Genomic DNA, 20,443 nt, shown 5'->3' with positions numbered 1-20,443 from the left:
AAAAATAAGTATTTCATTTTACTTCCGAAGACTATTTCTTAACATTTTTGTCACAGAAAAAAATATTTCCCGAAATGACCTTGGACTCATTTTTAAATATAGGAGAAAATTGATGTCGACAGAGCTGAAATTAATGTTTTAAACCGCCATGACGGTCACACATGGCCTCCGTAGTTTCTTTTTCAAGGTAAAGGAACAAACGAACATCGTAGGTCATAAATATGTTAGCAGCAAGAACATCTGAATTTATTTTCGTGGGGACAAAAACCACGAAAACACTTTTGACTTTCATCCTGAAAAGAATTTAGCGTCGGGGAAGAAAGCCCTGAAATACTCTCGCGGTAATTTCAGCACGGAAAGCAGTTTCAGAGTTCTTGGCAATGATCTCCGTCGAGGAAAAGAGTCTGCTTTTTTCATCCATACCTTCTGAAGTTACAATGACCTGAGAAGCAGATGAAAAGCAACTATCGGAGAATTTTACCGAAACTAAAAAAGAGCGAGATTCATAAAATAGAGATATTCATAATGGTTTTTCTGAGTTAATCACCAGTCTGAAATAGCCACCCAAAGCCGACACTTACCACGGTACCACCACCACGTTTCTCACGTTACGGGGTGCACTATACTTGTACTTCGCACACAAATACTTGATAATAATAGTACTCCATGGGTGTTTAACTCTTTTAGTGCTATCCTTCTTCTCGGGGTACAGTCGAAAAATGCAGAGGGTATTTTAACAAAATGTAGCCACTAGGAAAAATAAACATTATATAGTTAATTTTTTAGATATCTTTAAGCGGTTTTTTTTTAATTAATGACATTAAATTGGACAATAATCACAACATTTTTATACGTTTACTGATATCTAAGTTTTTTTCCAGCCTTTATATCAACTCACCAACCTGTCTGTTTGTTTGTCTGTTTGTCTGGTACAAATCTTGTAACTCAAATTTGACTCACTTCCTGTGAAGCAAAAACGCTGAAATTTTGCACACTTCTTCATTTCCGATGACAATACATGAAAATATAACTTTTTCTCTCCAACCCCCCTTTAACCACCCCCCAGTCAACCTATAGCCCCCCAAAACATGTTTTTGATCTAAGAAGTTCCAAATGGTCGATTTTCGTGTTTTGCGACCACAGTAAAAGTTATCCACTTTAGGCACATCCACATAGTAGGCATTTAAAAGCATAGGGGTGGCATTTTGAAACATAGGGGGCTTACCATTCACTGAAAATTTAATAAATATAGTGACTTTTTTAATACGTCACTTTTGGTTTTTCGGGGTCACTGAGTTTTTTTGCTTTGTGTCATATATAAATGTTGCTCATCCCCTGTAATCTAAATATAAAGGCTGGTTTTTTTAAAAAATTTTTTTTTATAAGAGCTTATTTAAATTTCAATGTCCTCAAATTTGACAACAATAACGTAAAACCCGATATATCGGCGCGCCGCACTTTTCATCCGAGCGGTAAAAGCCGATATATATCGGCGCGCCGCGCTGAAAGGGTTAAGGGAATTTATATTGCATATCATATGGAAAAATAAACAGCCTTATATTTAAACTTTTCTCGTGATTCCGCGCGGATTAGATTTCCTAATACATAATTTAAATTTTTTAATTTAAATAATTTTTCTAATATTTTTCTAAGAGATTGATTTTCCCGCCCGGAATCCCGAGAAAACTTTAAATATTCTGTTCGCTGGGAAAGTGTAAAATCTTAAATAACAGCCTTCTCCATCAATGTTTAATTACGAGAAAATATTTACTGGTTCCTTAATCAAACGAATCACCATACTCCATTTGATAAGAGGTAAGTGGGGGCACCGATTTGACTCACTATAGGTCGCAGTGGAACTCCTTCCTTGTGGATCTTCGGCAAACCATATAATCTTGGTGGTTTTTCGGCACTTGGTATGAGGTTCCGCTGCGTCTCCTGAGGGATGGATGACCTCTTGATGAGTTCCTTCACTTGTCGTTCTATCCTGGTGGTAGGGTTCGATTTCAGCTGCTGATATGCAGGATCGTCCAGAAGTTGGGAGATTTTTTCGTTGTAGTCCTTTCTGGTCATGAGAACGGTTGCGTTGCCTTTATCCGCTCTCAGTATGATGGGACTCTCATCGCTCTTGAGTTTTGACAGAGCTTCCCAGATCCAAGTACTACCTGCTAGCAGGTAGTACTTGGATTAAATAAGGATTATTAATACCATATCAAACGAAGGAAGCTTTCTAACCTTAAGCAATTTTAATAGGTGATTATTGAGAGATGTTTCCCTGAGCTCTGTGCCTCATGCATGCATTGGTAATCTCAGACGATGTAAAACTCCTATCTACTTGGATATAAACTAGGTCCCTGTGACGTCACGTGGAGTGGCATCGCATGGCCGCCAATCTGACCTTTTGTAAATGAGGTTAATATTGGCCATTGACATTCGTCTAAACTGAGATTTCTAAAACCAAATGATTTGTATATTATGAATACACTAATGGTGGGTAACGAATCGAAATCAATGCCTTTCGTTTTCTTTGATGAAGGTAACTACCCTATTTGACAGATGTGGCGCGTATTCGTTGAAATGCAGCGATTGCAATGGTGCTTACGTGGGGAAGACAGGAAGATGCTTCGATGCCAGGAATAAAGAGCATTTAAAGAGCTCACAGAAATAACAAAGATGAAAAAAGTAATTTTGCTAAACACTTAATATATAACTGCTATAGGAGTGATTTTAGAATAGTTACTTTAATAATATGGAACGACCGCCGCGAATTAGATTCAGGAGAGCAGTTTGAAATTTTAAAAATTGTTGAAAACCAGGACAACACTCTGATAAGCGAATATCTTTACCTATCCTTTTCTCCTATTTGGCGTCCGCTTCAAAATTCATCTCTTCCTCCATTAGGTAACTAGGTTACAATAATGAGATAAATAAATTATAATTTGTAAAATTTTAGGTTTTCCCGGCGTATAGATTGATGAAATATTTCTAGGGATTCTCACCGGATGTGGTATTGGGTTAATTCTCCCAACGTTTCAATGGCTGAGTCTGCCATCATCTTCAGGGGTTAAGTCTTAATGGTACTTTTTTACCGTACTTATTTATTTATTTATTCATATCCCTGGTTGCCGTTATTGTTGTGTGCAGAAGTAGCGATTAGTTACGGCATTCCAGGCACTGCTCAGTTGGAAGCCTTTATCTTTCACTATTGGGATAGAATTGTAAAGGAGGCATTTGCTATTAGCCTTGAGGAGAAGAGCTTAAACAAATATAAAGGCTTCCAACTGAGCAGTGCCTGGAACGCCATAATTAATCGCTACATCCGCACACAACAATAACGGCAACCAGGGATATGAATAAATTAATAAGTACCGTGAAAAAGTACCATTAAGACTTAACCCCTGAAGACGATGGCAGACTCAGCCATTGAAACGTTGGGAGAATTAACGCAATACCACACCCGGTCAGAATCCCGAGAAAATTTTTATCAAATAATAATTTACTCCTGATAATGATGATTACTCATCGAAACCTGGGCTGCTTTATATAAAAAATAGTGGTTTAAGAAGCAGTTACCTGACCTTCAAGAAACCTTAAGAGAATGAGGCGCAAAAGATGCCGCTATAGTCGAGTACTTAGGAGCTAAAAAAAAAATGCGACTGGGATGAGGAAGGGAGGGGAGAGAATGAGTAGGGGAAGACAATAAAGAGTGTTTCAGACAACTTTCTCCTCCGAGTGACCTTACTCATGATTCTGAGTTGGAAAGGAGTAAGGCGGGGAAGAAATTACGCGGTAGAAAAAGAGACATCACGGAATGAGTGTGGACAGATATACGAGAAAATGCGAGAATAGATGCAAAATGCTGCTAATTGCTACAAGACTCTCACTTAGCCCTAAATATGAAGAGATATGGGCGCACTGTAATACCCTAAAGAAAAACAGAAAGAATACATCACGCTAAAAGATAAAATTATACCGCTGAATATCCCTCATCTAAAATACCTCAACTCCGAAAGTCTTCTGCAGTATTTTGTATATTCAGAATTGTCAAGACATTTTTCGGGTTATCTCTCGTTAGCATCTCCGGGACAGTATTAATAGGCAAAAAAAATATCAAGTTTCAGACAAAATGAACAAATTCGAAAATCTAGAGCATTCCCATATTTACTAATTATTATAAGTTGTCCAGTTAGGTCTGATGCTATCATGGGCCATCGCTAATATTTACTCATAATTCATAGAGAAAAAAGTGAGTTAGTATGCAGCCAAAATTGTGTATTAAAGCACAAAAAATTCAATGACTATTTTTCACTTGATTAATAGAAAGGCAAATTTTTACCACATGAAAACGAATTCATGCCGATTCCAAATCCAAGTACTTCAATAGGGAAATAATTACAAAATTATGATACTTTATACTTTGGGTGAAAATTACTTAATGGGCCATGCCTTTCAGATAATGACTCCTAGATTCTACAGAAACAAAATTTTAACATATTAAAGTGAAGCCATTTTTTAGCTATTCCTGTTAATATTTTTAACAAGTTTCATTGAAACCTGAACCTCAAGGACGCTCTCATATATTAAATAATTAAAGATTTCAAACGGAGGAAATGTTTGCCTATTAATACTGTCCCGGGGATGCTAACGAGAGATAACCCGAAAAATGTCTTGACAATTCTGAATATATAAAAGAAATTTGTGCTCGAAATACAAGATATTTTCCAGATTTTTACATTTATGAGTACTGCTTCATAATTTTAATAAATAATAATTACCGTAGTGGCAGGGTGGAAAGAAAAGAGAGGGAAAGTATGGGGAAAAGGTTAGAGATTTCACTGTCAAGACACGAGTTTCAGATCCACGCTCAGAAATTAACAGCGTGACCAGTGGCGGATACATATGGGGGACGCATGGGGGTGCGCGCGCCCCCATGAAAGTAGCAAAAATTAATGTAGATTCATAAAATGGATTTTTCTTGTTTTTATAACGCATGTTTTGTTGTAAAATATCGAAAATGCTTAAACAATGTGCCTTCATTTTTGAAATTTTCATAAAAGAATAAATCAGAATTAAAAATAAAATTTCCTTTGAATGGCGTATTTTTCATTAATATAGCATGCACAGAAGGCCAGACATCCAGATACAAATTTGCTAAGTACAGCGGCACATCCTTTTGACACCGAGACGAGAGAAATTATAATAGTAATGCTAACAAAATATTTATGAAAGTGGGACTCTTAGAAAGCAAAAAGTTTCTACTACTACAAGGCCTCGTTAGAAAATGAAAACCCAAAAAGAAAAGAGAAATTTCGACTTTTGGAAATAGAATGATGGCAATGAAACTAAATTAACCTTTTACCCGCATCTGAGAAGGTCACACATCAAGTGTACATTCACAAGAAAATATTTCCTTATCTTTTCTAAATCTAATGGTATATTTAGAAATAGAATAACTGAAAAAACTCAGAATATATTTTTAAAATGTCTCCAACAATCATTGCAACGATAAGGAGAAGAAGAACAACCATTTCTTCAACATCCCATCCTTGGACTTACTGTGAGTGCCTTTTGTATGAAATATAAAATACTTGACCACCTAAATTTTGCTACGATTTTTCTATTGTTTCAAAAAGAAAAAAAAAGAGTCGCAAATACCTCTGAATGCCACATAGATTAATATCATAGTCACAAGTAGTCCAGTTATGTTTTGATTAGCGAGTTATATTTTCTGAATATTCTTCTTTCCTCTTTATAAATGGATGACTTAAAATAGCAAAAAATGTGTAATAAGTACATTCCAGCAAATATTGCAACTACAGCAAAGTGAAGCGCGAAATAAAGTGAAAGATGTTACTTGGTCGCGAGATTAGCTTAAAATTTAGAACAGAGCAAAAGCTAAAAGCTCAAACACACCGAGAGAGGAGAGAAATAGGGAGAGCAGTAAGAAAAAACTCTTTTGGAAGGGAAGGATTCGTAGAGGAGTGGGAGTTGGCAAATGTGGGGTGCAGATGAAGAGTCTCCCTTGGCAACAAGTGGAAAGAGAGAGAAAGCTGGATTATGGGCACACCCGTCAGATTTATGATTTGGACGGTATCCTTTTGAGATCGGAATGGCTTGGTGGTTACAGTTTTGGCTCCCCACCTAGTAGGTCGTGGTTCAAATCATGGCGTTGGAAGAGATTTTTCGTGAAATGCCCAATCCCTGATTGAATGATTTTTGGAGGGTGCTCCAAGTACAGTATTCCATCCGTCGGATGGGACGTTAAGCCGTGGTCCCCTATGCACCTCTCGTAAAGAACAGGGTAATGTTGTTGCCGTGTATCTCAGCACCAATTAACTGCGCTTTCGGTCACCTTCTCCATACAGTAGCCATCGTCAACGTTCTTCTATCCACATTCTGAATGGGTAACTCATATATCAACGGGAAATCGTAGGAATTTTCTTTTCCATTGGCAAATCATTCCTTTCCGTAGACGCATTAAATTATGGTTTCGCTAGTGGTGGCCCACGTCGCCCTAAAAATGGCGTTGGGATTTTCTTATCCTCTCCCTTCTAACCCTATCGTCATCCCTCGAAGTCCGGCGGGCTCCCTATAAATCTACCATAACACTCACTTCCGACCACTGACTGATCAGACAAATGTTAGGAGTGAACGAGAAGAAACACGGAAAAAAGTCATAGAAACGACCCCTACTAAAATCGTCTGAAACCCTAGGAAAAATCGTCAAAACGCTAAATTTTCTATCAAATTTTTATCGAACTAAAAGTTAGATATAACCGAAAAGAAACAATTCTTAAACTTAGAAAGCTCTTAAAAAAGCTCTTAAAAAACTCTCATAGCCTCCGTGGCGCAATCGGCTAGCGCGTTCGGCTGTTAACCGAAAGGTTGGTGGTTCGAGCCCACCCCGGGGGCGACCTTTTTTTACTATACGCTTCGTTTCTTTTTTTTTTTTAGTTCTGTTAGGACGATTAAACGCAACTGAAACTGGCCATTGTCTTTTTATCATTTGATTGTATTTATTGCCAACACATTTATCGAAGAATCTGATATTTTCCCGGTGAATAGCATGGATGAAAGCTTCGCGGGTTTCCAACCGGGTCAAGGCGGATCTCTACGGCTTCTTTAGTAATGCGGTCCCAATAGCCTCTAATACTACCACTACTAAATATCTATGCGGTTGGATACTTTCCAAGTGCTAGAAACTACCCAACTCGGTAAGACTATAGGTTATTGGGACCAGTGGCGTAACTAAGAATATACTTTGGGGGGGTGGGATGGTCAGGAATGGCAACGGGGGGAAGGGTAAACGGCAAATTTTTGAAAAATTACATGTCTGGAAATACATTTTTACATTATATTGGCACTAAAGATTTGATTATAGGCAGATGCAGTTATCATATCTCATAACTAGACAATATATTTAATATTTATTCTCTGAGGCTTTGGTGGGGTTATCCATCCCCTCATCCCCCCCCCCCCCAATAGTTACGCCATTGATTGGGACCGCATTACCAAATAAGCCGTAGAGATCCGCCTTCACCCAAATAACATCAATAGAGATCGAGGACTACAACTAAGTAGCGCCTGGAACCCGGCAATGAATATGACGAGAAAGGAAGAAAAATCCCGAACCAATCACAGACAACCTAGGTTAAGGAGGAGGGTATTTATATCACAGCACAGCGACATCGGCATTATCACCCCTGAGAATGTTGGGAAAGTCTCCCAACGAAATATCGGCCTACACCATGCAGACCCTGACCCGGTTGGAAACCCGAAAAGCTTTCAGCCAACAATGTATCACCTGTTGCTAAACCTTAATTTAGGAAGATCTCGTTTGAACAGAAACTTGTCGTTTTACATGACAAGAGTTTATTCTCTCCACACACAGAGGATTTCAACACTTTGAGCCCAAGCTATTAACGATCTTGCACATTTTCCCAACCTCGGAATCCCCGTAGTTGCCCAGGATAGGCCTAACGAAATGGTTACTGGATAATCTATGTACCTACTATAAAACCCACTTCCGACCACAGACTGACTGACTGATTTATACAAATGTATTGGGGTGAACGAGATGAAAACAAAACTATTCTTAAGGGGCCAACGGCAGACAAAAATGGTGAGAACTTGCAAAGTGAGCAGAAAAGGCCGGAGCAAATATAGTAATTCCTCAAACGTTTTGGAAAAAAGTCAAGAGTAGCACGATAGAAAGTGCAGACCAGCGACTAGATTGTAGGACTAGCTTTATAAATTGGAAGAGAGAGCAAAAGTCAACAGCTCAGGCAGCTAATAGAAAAGCAAGGGCGAGCAGAGAGTAAAAAATTAATGTGGGAGGAAAGCATTCATAGAGGCGGAGGAGTAGGTGGGTAGGGGTTGCAAGGACACATGTGAAGAGGGTGTTCCCCTTCATCCCTGGCAACAAGTGGATAGAGAGAGAAAGCCGCTATGTGCGACACCTTTAAGTGATGCCGCGCATTTCTACCCGAGGATGTTCCACCGCGGAAATGCCTGTTGATATGCGACCAGCCGTGGCACTTAGGAAGTTTAAGAGATAAATCTTACATTGAATTAATGCAAGCATATGAACTCCGAAATTAGAATGGGGACATGGAAATAATATTTTTATTTATTTATTTAAGGAGATGCTCACATACAGCGTTTCTTCCAATTTATAGTGACGCAGTAACAAACATGAAATTTTAGCATAAAAAATATGAACAGAGAGTACAGGTATAAGATAGTAAAAAAAATAGAACATGTGAAACAATTGGTGTAAGTAGGTGCTTAATTTTTTAGGTACCGGAACGCATACCCACACTTTTAATCCACACACGATTTTCAAATATAACCCTTCCCCGAAAACTTTTCCCTTTTACCCCTCCCCCGAAAACTTCCAATTTTTTTAAAACTTAAAATAAAAGTTACGATGACGAATCATGTTTTACCAAATACAAAAAACGATTTAATTTTTAAAACTGATAGCCGAATTATAGTATCCTTTTTTTCGCTTAGAAGTTCCGTTACGCGTGATGGCGGAAGTTAAGCACTGGTGTAGGCAATATGAACTCTACGGATCAGAGACGTGGGAAGTCAGAAAGACAGGGTAGAGAACCGTGAAGTCCCCGGGGCCTTGGCTAAGGCGGACGGTACTTGAGATCAAAGGGACGTAGAGGTTAAGAAACTAGAAGGCGTACTGAAGAAAAGATGACAGGGAATTGTGGAGCAACCTACGCCACGGAAGGATCCAATGGATGGGCAAAGTCATAAGACAACATATGAGGAATACTATGGGGGAAACATTGGAGGAAAATTCACCAAAGAATCCAGACAAAAGGATTTGGGGCAGATGAAGAATGACACAATGGAGAAAAACATGAGGGAACTAAAAGAATAGGCTTAGGAAATGGATGAATTGTACAAGGGCTGGTTGATTAAAGGGAGAATAATAGGGCTGCAATATACTGGGAGAGCATTAAGTCTCGCTCTGATTATATCACATTATTACAGAATAACTGTTGACATAATAATTAAAATTTGATGCTATTACATAGGTCACTTACTAGTTTTTTATGAAGACCACTTACGCTTGTAAAGTTCATCGTGAACCCCCTTGGTAGCTCGGAGAATGTCGAAGCGGTATTCCAGTTCCCGCCAGGTGTTTTGTAACATGTGCACTGTAACAGTACCCACAGCAGTTCAGTTCGTCGATGTCTGCTGCTGGTTTGGTGAAGACTCTGTCCTGGGTATAGCCCCAGAGAAAAATTATTACGTCAAACGGTTATTCGGTAATAATTTTTTTTGTCAGGGCAAGCCTTTATGCTCACCCTGTATATTCGGATTTGAATTGGAATTACGATTAAAAAGTGGAAAAGCTATTTCTCTCACTTCAAGATATCGCTAGAATACGCAGCGAGTAAATGAGATCTAGCGTGAAGACTCAATGTGTGAACTTAAAAAAATGCAAAGAAAACAGCGCGATTCATCAAAAACTGCTATAAGCGAACGCAGAACGTTACACAGATTTCACATTCATTAGGAAATAGATGGCGCAAGATTGATGCTAATGGGAAAATGAATATTAAAACACAAGATAAGGGAACAAGGATATTGTGAAGTATGTTTTTGGGTTTTCTCATGCTTCAGCAGGTTTTTTTGTGAAGTAATTATAAATTTTACATTTATTTCAACAATACCGAAAATCGCGCTGTTTGGCCTTTACATCGCGGTTATTGTAACATTTAACAGTTAACTATACAAGAACATTCATGCCCTGGATGGGAGCAAACTAATCCGACGGGAATCGAACCTACGACCTTTGGTTTGGCAAGTAATGACTTTATGCTGCTGCCACTGAGACCGGAATGCATGCGTGTAAAAATGATTTATTTGTCAACTATGCGTTGTAAAAATTTTCAGGAAACTCAGCACTCAGAAAATTCATTACTCAAAATAATCAGGTAAAGGGTTTCATTACAGCATTTCAAAATAATGTATTCCATTTGGTATCTATATCCACGAAATACAAATTTACATAAAATTGACATTACAAAATTTTTAATAAGAACTTAGTATATGAGAGTATTTATTAAAAGCAACTCGGAAATGATTCTGATATATTTGTTACCTTTGCCATTAGCTTGTAAGTTTATGCGACAACACTGAAAATATCATACGGTAGCGGAAATATTTAACTGAAATCAAACGTACATACGATACAATAAGCTTAGCAATTTACGATAACTTCGTACCAATGATCGGAACCAACATTTTACTTTCAATTTTCCTGCGACAGGATAGCGAAAATCTTTCGCTCCAGACCGGTCTGAGATGCCAAGGACATAGGGGAGAAAGAAAGGGTGCAAAAAATGAGACGAAATATTTTAAAATAACTTTGGCTGAAACAGCCTCTGAGCGAGGCGCAAAAACTGTAACGGATTCGCGAAGGGGAAGTTCAAGGTTTTGTAAGAGTGAGAGCAGAAAATATTTTGGAGGGAGTCGTATTTTCTTCGATTTCCTGTCCAAAAGAAAACTGCTTAATCATTCGCAAAGCCGCGTCGTCATATTTGAAAAGATTAAGCAAAAAAATGAACAAAAACCAGTTCTTTACAACGAGCAATCATCATAAAGGTATTGCTCTGGTATATAGTAACACAGGTTTCCATCATAGACATTGTCTGATTTTTAGGAACTTATAATTGGCATGTTACTTATCATTTTTTTTAAACACAACTACTACGGTCATAAATGCAACTGTTTTTGTTTGTGAACTGTTTATCATTAATTCACTCTGGATTGGACAACCAAATTTCACATGTTTAATACCAAACATCAAACCGGCTCTTAAAAAGAAAACAATCACCATAATGGCATTGTTATGAGTATAGTGACATAGGTTTCCGTACCATAAAGATCATTCGATGTTAAAGAATTTTAACATGGCATGATACTTATGAAATAATTTGAGAACAAAACTAAGCCGGTCTTCAATTCAAGGCACAAAATAATATCCTACATAAGTACCAAGAAAATAAATCCGTGGAAGAAAACGAAGTCGTTTTGTCATTGTGAACTTCCACAAAATTGATCCGGAAACCATTGAGTATCCTATATATTACTACATAAAGGTCTTTTTCTGTGATTCGTATATGTTCCGTAAATACTGCACCTACAGTGATAAATGAGGTATCATTTTAAACATTAAATCACCGGCTTCTTACGAAAAATAAAATCTCAATCTCAAATCTCACTATTCACCCATTAAATTGACTTAAAAGTTTCGATTTTTCCATGTCGATTACTCGATCGAGGTATATCGACTACACACATTTTTTTATTCGACAACATCGTTACTTCTTATACTGTCTTTAAAGAAGTTTTGTAAAATACATGCCATAATTCAGTATCAGACGGCATGATTGTTAGTACTGGTACCATACTCCATTTCCTGTATTGTATTCATATTTTTTTTGCATATTTTTTTACAAGAGAATAGGTATAAACAAGGTACTTTATGATACATCTTCTTCGCTATTTAAATCCCAATTAAACCGTTTCCTAAACATAGTTATCTTCTGATAGGGTGAAAGTATGAAATTTTCGCACTTACCTAGTAATAGTAAACCTAGTTACCTAGTAGTATATAAAACTTTGACAATGTAATTCCACCTGGAAATAAATACGATCGCTTTCGCAGCAATTCAGAAAAATAGAAATTATATTGGCAAAGTATATCATTGGTAAAGAGAAGTAGTGAACATTTCACTTTTTTATTATTAGTAGGCATTTAAAACACCTGAAGGTGCAGTTAAAGGTATTCTTATTTAGTATTCCCGTCAAATATTTCTTAGAAAAACGCCCATTTATCTTTCGTACTACATTCGCGACCTAAAATGAAGGAGTAATTAAAAATACAGCAGGATAAAACTAGTTAACATAAGCTCCTGAAATAAAGTTGAGCTCCAGTTGCGATGAAGAAATAAAAATTATCCATGGTTTCTTGCCAATTAAAACGCATTTGGCTGCATAAGCAGTAAAAGAAGAAAAGATTTCAGTTGAAATGGCCATGCATAGTTTTTGAAACGAGTCAGCGCCGAAAAAATTGAATCAATCAGCGAAGGACGTTCCTTTCTTAGAACCCACTCATTTTTCATGTTTCGGTTCCTCAGACACGCCTATTCAGACTGCAGACTCAAGGGGATTCGAATCGGACGTCACACGGAAAAGAAAACCTTGAATGACTTCGAGGTCAAAACAACTATTGGAATGGAACGAAATATTTATTTTTAAAGTTCTCCAATAGCTTATTTTCATCCTTTCTTTTTCCATCTCTTCCTCAACAAATTTATAGTCCCGTCTAGCCATTTGGAAACTACATAAATACCCGATGAAAGAATAACAGTTTCGGAGGAAACCTGATTTGGACCGGTCTCCTCTTGGGGTTTCTAAACATTTTCTTTCAAGGAGTTTATCAGTATGATTGTGCTGTCTGATGCTCAAGAAATATTTATCTCGAGTACATAGTCAAATTTGAGTACATATAGCACGAAAGATAGATGAAAATTAAATTAAATTTAAAATACCTTCCTTTGCCACTTTAAATAGGTGATGTATTTACCTAAATTTACTCCAAAAAATATTTCATTACCCTGAGCTCTGCTTTATTATCGAAAATTATGAACGTATGCCCCAATCAGAATTTTTCTAATGGGTAGAGATTTATTTTACTGATGTACGCTGCAGTTTTATGCTGCTATTTGTGACACAAAAAAACCATGCTATAGTTTTAATGGTGAATAAAAGGGTGTACGTTTCGTCAAGACAAAAAGAAACATCAGATTTTACTATTAGTTTGGGGTATTTCTTTATGTGCTCCTTAATCATATGTGTACAACTGATTGAAACTCATTTGGGGAATTTGCTTCTCAAGATGTTCTGGGCTTTGAATTTGATTGGTCTTAAGACATAACAATATAAAATGAATGGGACCGAACGATTTTAATGCGTTTTAAAAGAAGATTGGATTAGTATGGTGGCTAGAGTATTGGCTTCCCACCTATTCGGTCCGGGTTCAAATCCGGGCAGTGAAAGAGATTTTTCAGAGATTGTCTGGCTCCTGTTTCAGTGATTCGTGGAGGGCACCATAAGTATAGCACTCCATCTGTCGGATAGGACATTAAACCATGATCCCCTGGAGCCTTTCGTTAAAAGCAAGCTAATGCCCACGTCGACTTTCTTTCTACCCTTCCGTTCCGACTCCTTCCTCATTATGCAAATGACGTCAGCTGTCAGTCGGCTTCTCCAAATACCGAGAAACCAAACCAGATCTTTAAAACGAACAGAAGTCATAAGGGCATTCTGGGAATAATAACAAAGGTTTCCATATCATAGAAATAATCCGATGTTCAGGAACTTTTACTTAGCATGATGCTTACTAAATAATTTGAAAAAAAAAAAAACTATTCCGGTCATAAATCAAAGGCACACAACAGTATAATAGTTGGACAATATAGCGCTATATGAAAAAATGAGGGCTTTTTAAAGAAATCCGCAAAATGACAATTTTGCAAAAATGCGTCGTCTTCTGTCCAAGTTGTCCTCGGGAAAACATGAGAAAATAATAAAAAAGTGACTAAATAACAAATTTTCCCAGAAAAAAATTTTCTGAGTGCATAGTAATTAGATAGGCAAAGTAGATAGAAAAACTTGGCATTAAAGCATTTATTTTTTAATGTCACTGATATAGCAGTTTCGTAAGGGCTCTAGGGCAAGGATAAGAGAGAAATTATATTGATAAAGCATATTAGTGCTGCACTTACGAAAAGTGATGCAATTTTCACGTATTTAATAATTGGCAGCCATCTAATACACCTAAAAGTGCAGTTGCTTAGATGTTTATTTAGTATACACGTCCAATATTTCATAGTAGAAAGTTCATTTAGCTTTTATAATACCTTCGCAAACTAAAATCAAAGAGGACTCTATTTAAGACTACAGCTGGGTAAATCTAGTTAACATAAATTCCTGAAATAAAATTAAGCTACAGTTAAGATGATGAAGAAGAAAAATATCACAATTGGCTTTTGTCTATTAAACGCATTTCATTTAATAACTAGTAATAGAAGATAGTATTAACAATCCGACAGCATAAAAGATTTTATGCCAGTCACGCTCTGGCCATGACAGGCAAACGCAATGGTGTTCGATGCGTAAAACGTCATAATTAGAAGAACATAACAAATAAAAAGTTAACATCTTTCAATTAAATGAACAACTCTAGGTGAAAATTGTGAAATGAAAGAAACCATTATCGAAGGATAGTAAATCTGAACGGGCATGGGACTCTGTAGGTTTAAATTATCGAGAGAGAAAAAAATACAATCTGTTCGTAGCGACCTCGACGTATTCTTACTCAGACACAGGTGCATATTTAACTTGCGCTACCAAGACGTGAATTAGAAATGGACAGGGAATCCTTTTCATTTTCTTGCATTACCTCGGAAGACGAGCCTGAAGATGCTCACGTCATTCAATGGAAATGTCAGCAGCAAGATTTTGAGGTTAATACTACGACCAAGGTTATAGCCAAGGAAAGACGATGGCTCACAGAGGGTTGGTGTCATAAGCATTCACCTGCCCATCTACCTTAGACAGCGATGTGAACTGACGCATTGAAAGAAATGTGGAGCTCGGTCATAATGGCCCATGCATTCGAAATGCGGCTGCCGGGTTTGCAGGTGTGCTAAAGTGTGTTATATAGAAAAAAAAATACGATCGATTAAAGGGCATAAAATAGTTTTCGACGAAAGACGGAATAATGGCGACAATTTCTTCGATATTTTGTTGAGAATACCACACATTTATTATTATTTTTGTCGCCTTTATGGCAGAAATTTAATTTACCAACTATTTCCCCTTATTTCAAAATGTATGTATCAGCTTAGAAATAAATGCGCTCAGGCTGTTAAGGTTTAAAGAGATGTGATTTAGCAACCAAATATCATTTGCGACAACATGCTACATTATTAGTCATCTATAGTTCTGCTTATTTTTAACATTTTTCAATTAACTACTGAAAGAATTCTCAAAACCTGTCGCTTAAAATTCCAAATATTTTTGTAACATACCGATAAAATACACAATATTGACAGCAAAAGATTGTTCGCCATTCTTGAGTAAATATAAGGCTAATAATATATAATATATCCAAGGCTATAATATATCCACGTCGAATATCGCCTATGAGCATCGCAAGGATTTCCTCAAACATTATCATCATAAATTTACTTAAAAAATCTTTCATAGTGATTCTGCACGAAGGCATGGCTGGTTATATGTGGATACAGCTCGTTCCACACATAGCCACATGCGTGTGAATATCAAAAATTCAGGAAAGGGATGAGTAAATAATTTAAGAAATTGTGCAGGTAAATCATCATCATCATTGGTGAAACAATCCTAGGATTGGTTTGACGCAGCTCTCCACTCAATTCTCCCATCAGCTTATCTTTTCACACCTAAGTATTTCTTCTCTTTCACATCCTTCTTTATTTGTTCCATTTATTTTGTTCGAGGTCTTCCTTTTCCGTTCTTGTCTTCCACTTGTCCCTCGACGATTGTCTCCATCAGACCATCATGTCTCAATACACATATATATAAGGTGGTTCCATCTTCTTGTTAAGGTTTTCATGAGGCTTCTCTTCTCTCCTACTCTTCTTATGACTTCCTCGTTACTGACTCGGTCGATCCATTTGATCTTCATCATTCTTCTGCAGCACCACATTTCGAATAAGCATTTTAAATTGAATAACATAGCTATAATGGATCATCATTAAAGATTAACCCGTATTACATAAATTTATATAAACTCATAATATTATCATCAAGCAATGGTGGATCCAGTATAGGGACAAGGAGGGGGCTAAGTGGGGTTAAAACATAGCTGCAGGGGATGAGCAATAACAGGTTAATCTATTTCGAATACTCTCTGATTGTTGGCAGCACCTCCTAGTAGCAAGAAACCCCAAAACCCCATTCTGCCCCAAACACCATCCTACCCCCTATAAATTTTCATGTGTGTATATCTATGTGTTCCCCTATAAATTTCATTTTCATAAAATTTCGAATATGACCTTCTTATTGGTCTCAATTGATTGATGGCCAAATATAAATACGAGAGAAACAACACTTTCATTACAAATTTGATGGTAAAACTTATCTGAACATACGAAAAATGTTGATCATTGCTAGAGTATTTACGTTCTTTCGGCAAAAAAATTATGCAAGGATTGCTACACTATTCAAATTACGATAAAATAAAATATAGACTGGACTACTTTTCGAGCAACAATCGAATGAACGCTTAATTTTTTGTGTGAAATCTTGATAGTTGCATGAAAATGGCGCTTAGGGCATATTGAATAGCTGGAGATATTATCTCTTAGGCTTCACAACTATTAAAAGAAGACAGCATTTAAAATGCGACCGTGTGATAACTTTAATTCCAACCACGTTCTGGTCATGACATTAAGAACTCATGAAGATTGATTGACGTTGACTCGTTGATGACTCATGAAGTAAAGCATTTATGACTTATAAATATAAGTGTTAAATTATCCGCATTCTCTGCACCCTGTTTCCTCTTAATAGCTTCAAAGGATCTCATCATCAGTGATAACAATGCATAGTTTGTAATAACATATCTCAAAATCATATGCTTGGAACCTACGCGATGTAGCGAACCCAAGCAATAACTCAGCGTGGTTTTAAGCTGTATAAATAGACTTTTATAAGTACTCCGATCGATTTCAACGACGCAGCATCATTTTAAATGGGCGAGCCAACTCTGAAGAAAGTACTTAGCTCTTTTATTTACCATGTTTAATGTCCGGAATTTCCACGAAGTAGTATCGCCTTCGTACATTAATTTAAACTACCTGCACATGGTATTTTTTTTGTTCGAGGCCAATGAAACTGTTCCGAAAGGACCCCTCCTCGGCCTCTTTAATACCCAGTCCGCCTCGATTTTTTTTAAAATACTCGCCCACCCGCCCTCCTTTTATTTCCGAGCGAGACAGAACAAGAGGAGGGTGGGGTGGGGAAGAGGGGGGTGGGGAGTGAGTTGTGAAAGAGCGAGGGAGGGGAGGGAGAGGAGAGGGATTCCTTCTGGACTATTGGGACTCCTACCAAGCGAGCCTCGCCACCAAAGACTAAATATACTCTCGCTACTCAATCCCCAAAACCCGACCTGCCTCCTATCCATCCTTCAGTCCCCTATTCTCCCCCCCCCCAATTTCCACCCCGCCTTGCAATGGCTGTCGCCCCCATTCTGTAGCTCTTTTTTTTTTAATTCTGTAGTACTGCCTTACTCCCAGCACTAGCATTCCTACCGAGGTACTCTCTCTAACTGATTAAAAATGAAATAAATAGCCGAGAGCCAATGGCTGGGAGCTACTGAAAGTAATAAAAACTGAAATACGTTGTGTGCGTGCTCTCTCTCTCTAATAGGGAGGGTAATGCAGTTGCTAGTTATTAGAAACCTTGGACCCTTTTTCAAAATTCCGTATTTATTCAAGCAATAGTTCAAAACGAACAAGCCTTCTACCTATGAAAAGGAGAAGTATCTCCACCATTCCCCCAACTCGACTTGCAATGACTCTCGCTCCCATTCTGTAGCCCTTTTTCTTAAATGCTGTAGTACTGCCTTGTTCCCAGCACTAGAATTCCTATCGGAGTAGCTCTCCAACTGATTAAAATTTATGTAATTATTAGAGCGCCAATGGCTGGGATCTACTGAAAATAAGGAAAATTGAAATACGTTACGTGCGGACTCTCTCTAACAGCGTAATGAATTTGCTATACACATTTAGTTGGACATGGTGGGTGAGGAGAGGCACCTTCTAGGTGAGATACTACATAATTTTCAAATCATGTCCACTTAAATTGAAATTATCATAAGGCAATATTAGAAAAACCGAAAAACTTAATTGAAAACACAAATACCAGGAGTAAAGGAGTAAAAAAACAAAGGAGAGCTGAAAGTCCTAAGCAAACTGAGTGACGCAGGAAAACCACCGTCCTTTATTACTTCGATGCGGTAGTATCTCAAAATTCAACCTCAATTTAGGTGACATTTTGAAATTAAAGTTGAGCAAATGTTGTTAACTGCTTTCTATTTATTAGATGTATATCTTCGCATATAATCAGTCAATACCGTAAATTCTTGTCTATTTCCCTGAGTTCTACCATATCAATAAAAATTCCCCTCAAATATACCATCTTCACAATGCGCCAGAGTATATGCCACTGATCAGGTATCGTTCATTTTGAATCGCAAGGAAATATGCAGCGTATCGGTCCCAAAACGAATGAGCTAGCGCTTATTATGAATAAAAACTTTTCGGCTATGCCGCCGCGTCAATTCTGGGGTGGCCCCAACGTTTCCCGACCGATGCTGGTCGCATAGGTATCCCTTGAGAAAGCGACCAGCATCGGTCGGGAAACGTTGGGGCCACCCCAGAATTGACGCGGCGGCATAGCCCAAAAGTTTTTATTCACAATGACGAGCACCCGCGAAAGTTTTAACGAGGAGCTAGCGATTATTATAGAACAAAATGACCCGAAATTTGTGAATTAGCCTACGTTAGAGCACGAATATTACAATGGAGGATCCTCAAGTCGTCCTCTAAAGGTGTTGCCAATCACTGCGCATTTAAATGGGTTTGCGGAAGTCGACACTTGCGTCACTGATGACAAAGTTATTCTAGTTTCACGGGGAAATAAGGTATAATTAGTAGTGTTAATAGGGATTTATATACATGATGGTGTGATCTATCAAATTCATAACTTGCCAATGCTATTCCTCGTAATTACAAGCTTTGTAAGGAAAAATATTGGAGAAATGTTGATCGCATTGCACTCATTACAGTGCCGCGGACATTTTTGAAAACCGATTAAAATGCGGCCGAAGCGGCAACAGGAATCAACCTACCATGGGATGAAATTGTTTCTCCTCTATGGAGTCCCCTCTGGTTTGAGGCTCTCAACTGGTTGTGGCGTCTTTGAAGTCCTTTCTGCCTCGCTTTTACATCCTTGATGGAGGGTGAGGGCTTAACAGCTACTTCCATGAGCCTCGATACATTTGTAGTTGGGAAATCAAAAACCTGAAACCTGGCAAGCTATAGGTCCGTGGTTCGATTCTCCATCCAGGGGACTTTAGTCTCTCCGAAAATCATGTAAATTTTACAGCCGTTGACGCGGCAGGCTCCAAAATTTACACAATTGAGCCAGTGAGTAAAACTTGAACGGCCGGGTTAAAGGCGTAGTTTAAAACGAGTCCCAGCACCAAAAGAGAACGATAAAAAGATACGACTGGGTCCAGAAGCAAAGAGGAGGGGGGGGGGCGCAAAGATCAAAGGATGAAAGATGAGAAACAGGAGAAAGCGGGAGGGAGGGCGGCTCAAAGGTAAAAAGGAAAACCCTTTCTCTTCCTCTTACAGGAAGGAGATGGCTGAAAGAAGATATATTCCAATAGAGGCAGACAGCGCCTTCTTTACCCGAGGGCTTTGTCTCCAGTGGTAAACCCTTAGTTAAATGCACTTCCGGTCAGACGATTTCCATTGGAGGGCTGGCATTACGTGAGGCATTGTATGGGTTTACCCATGGGAGGAGCGGATGAAAACTCGGAGCCGTTTTTATTAGTCTCCAATAAAATGTAAGTCCCTTTCAACCAATATTAATATACAATACGAGTACATACGATTTATTGGTACCTATAATAAATAAAAAAGGTTTCAGATTTTTGCACAAAAAATGTTTTTCTTTCATTATATGGGAATTATTCTTGACGCTGACATCCAATGTGTGACTTTTGGTTTCAGAGGATATTATTATGTGACTGAGTCGGAACTAGTGCCATCTAGCGTTCGCGGACTGAAACTTACTG

General features: G+C 37.9%; 1 protein-coding gene and 1 non-coding gene across 2 annotated transcripts in view; one reads left to right on the top strand and one right to left on the bottom strand.

Annotated features, from left to right (window-relative positions):
• Positions 1–1,791: 1,791 nt before the first annotated feature.
• Positions 1,792–20,443, bottom strand: part of LOC124159689 — a 45,482-nt gene continuing 26,830 nt past the window's right edge. The window contains exon 2 of the mRNA XM_046535598.1: positions 1,792–2,181. Coding sequence (XP_046391554.1) covers positions 1,792–2,181 — 390 coding nt within the window. The remainder of the gene's footprint in view (positions 2,182–20,443) is intronic.
• Positions 6,839–6,913, top strand: Trnan-guu. The gene has a single exon. It is a non-coding gene; the product is annotated as a tRNA-Asn (tRNA).

The sequence above is a fragment of the Ischnura elegans genome, chromosome 5, assembly GCF_921293095.1.
Source record: "Ischnura elegans chromosome 5, ioIscEleg1.1, whole genome shotgun sequence".
NCBI classification, from domain to species: domain Eukaryota; kingdom Metazoa; phylum Arthropoda; class Insecta; order Odonata; family Coenagrionidae; genus Ischnura; species Ischnura elegans.
This window is presented reverse-complemented; position numbering and strand designations above follow the sequence as displayed.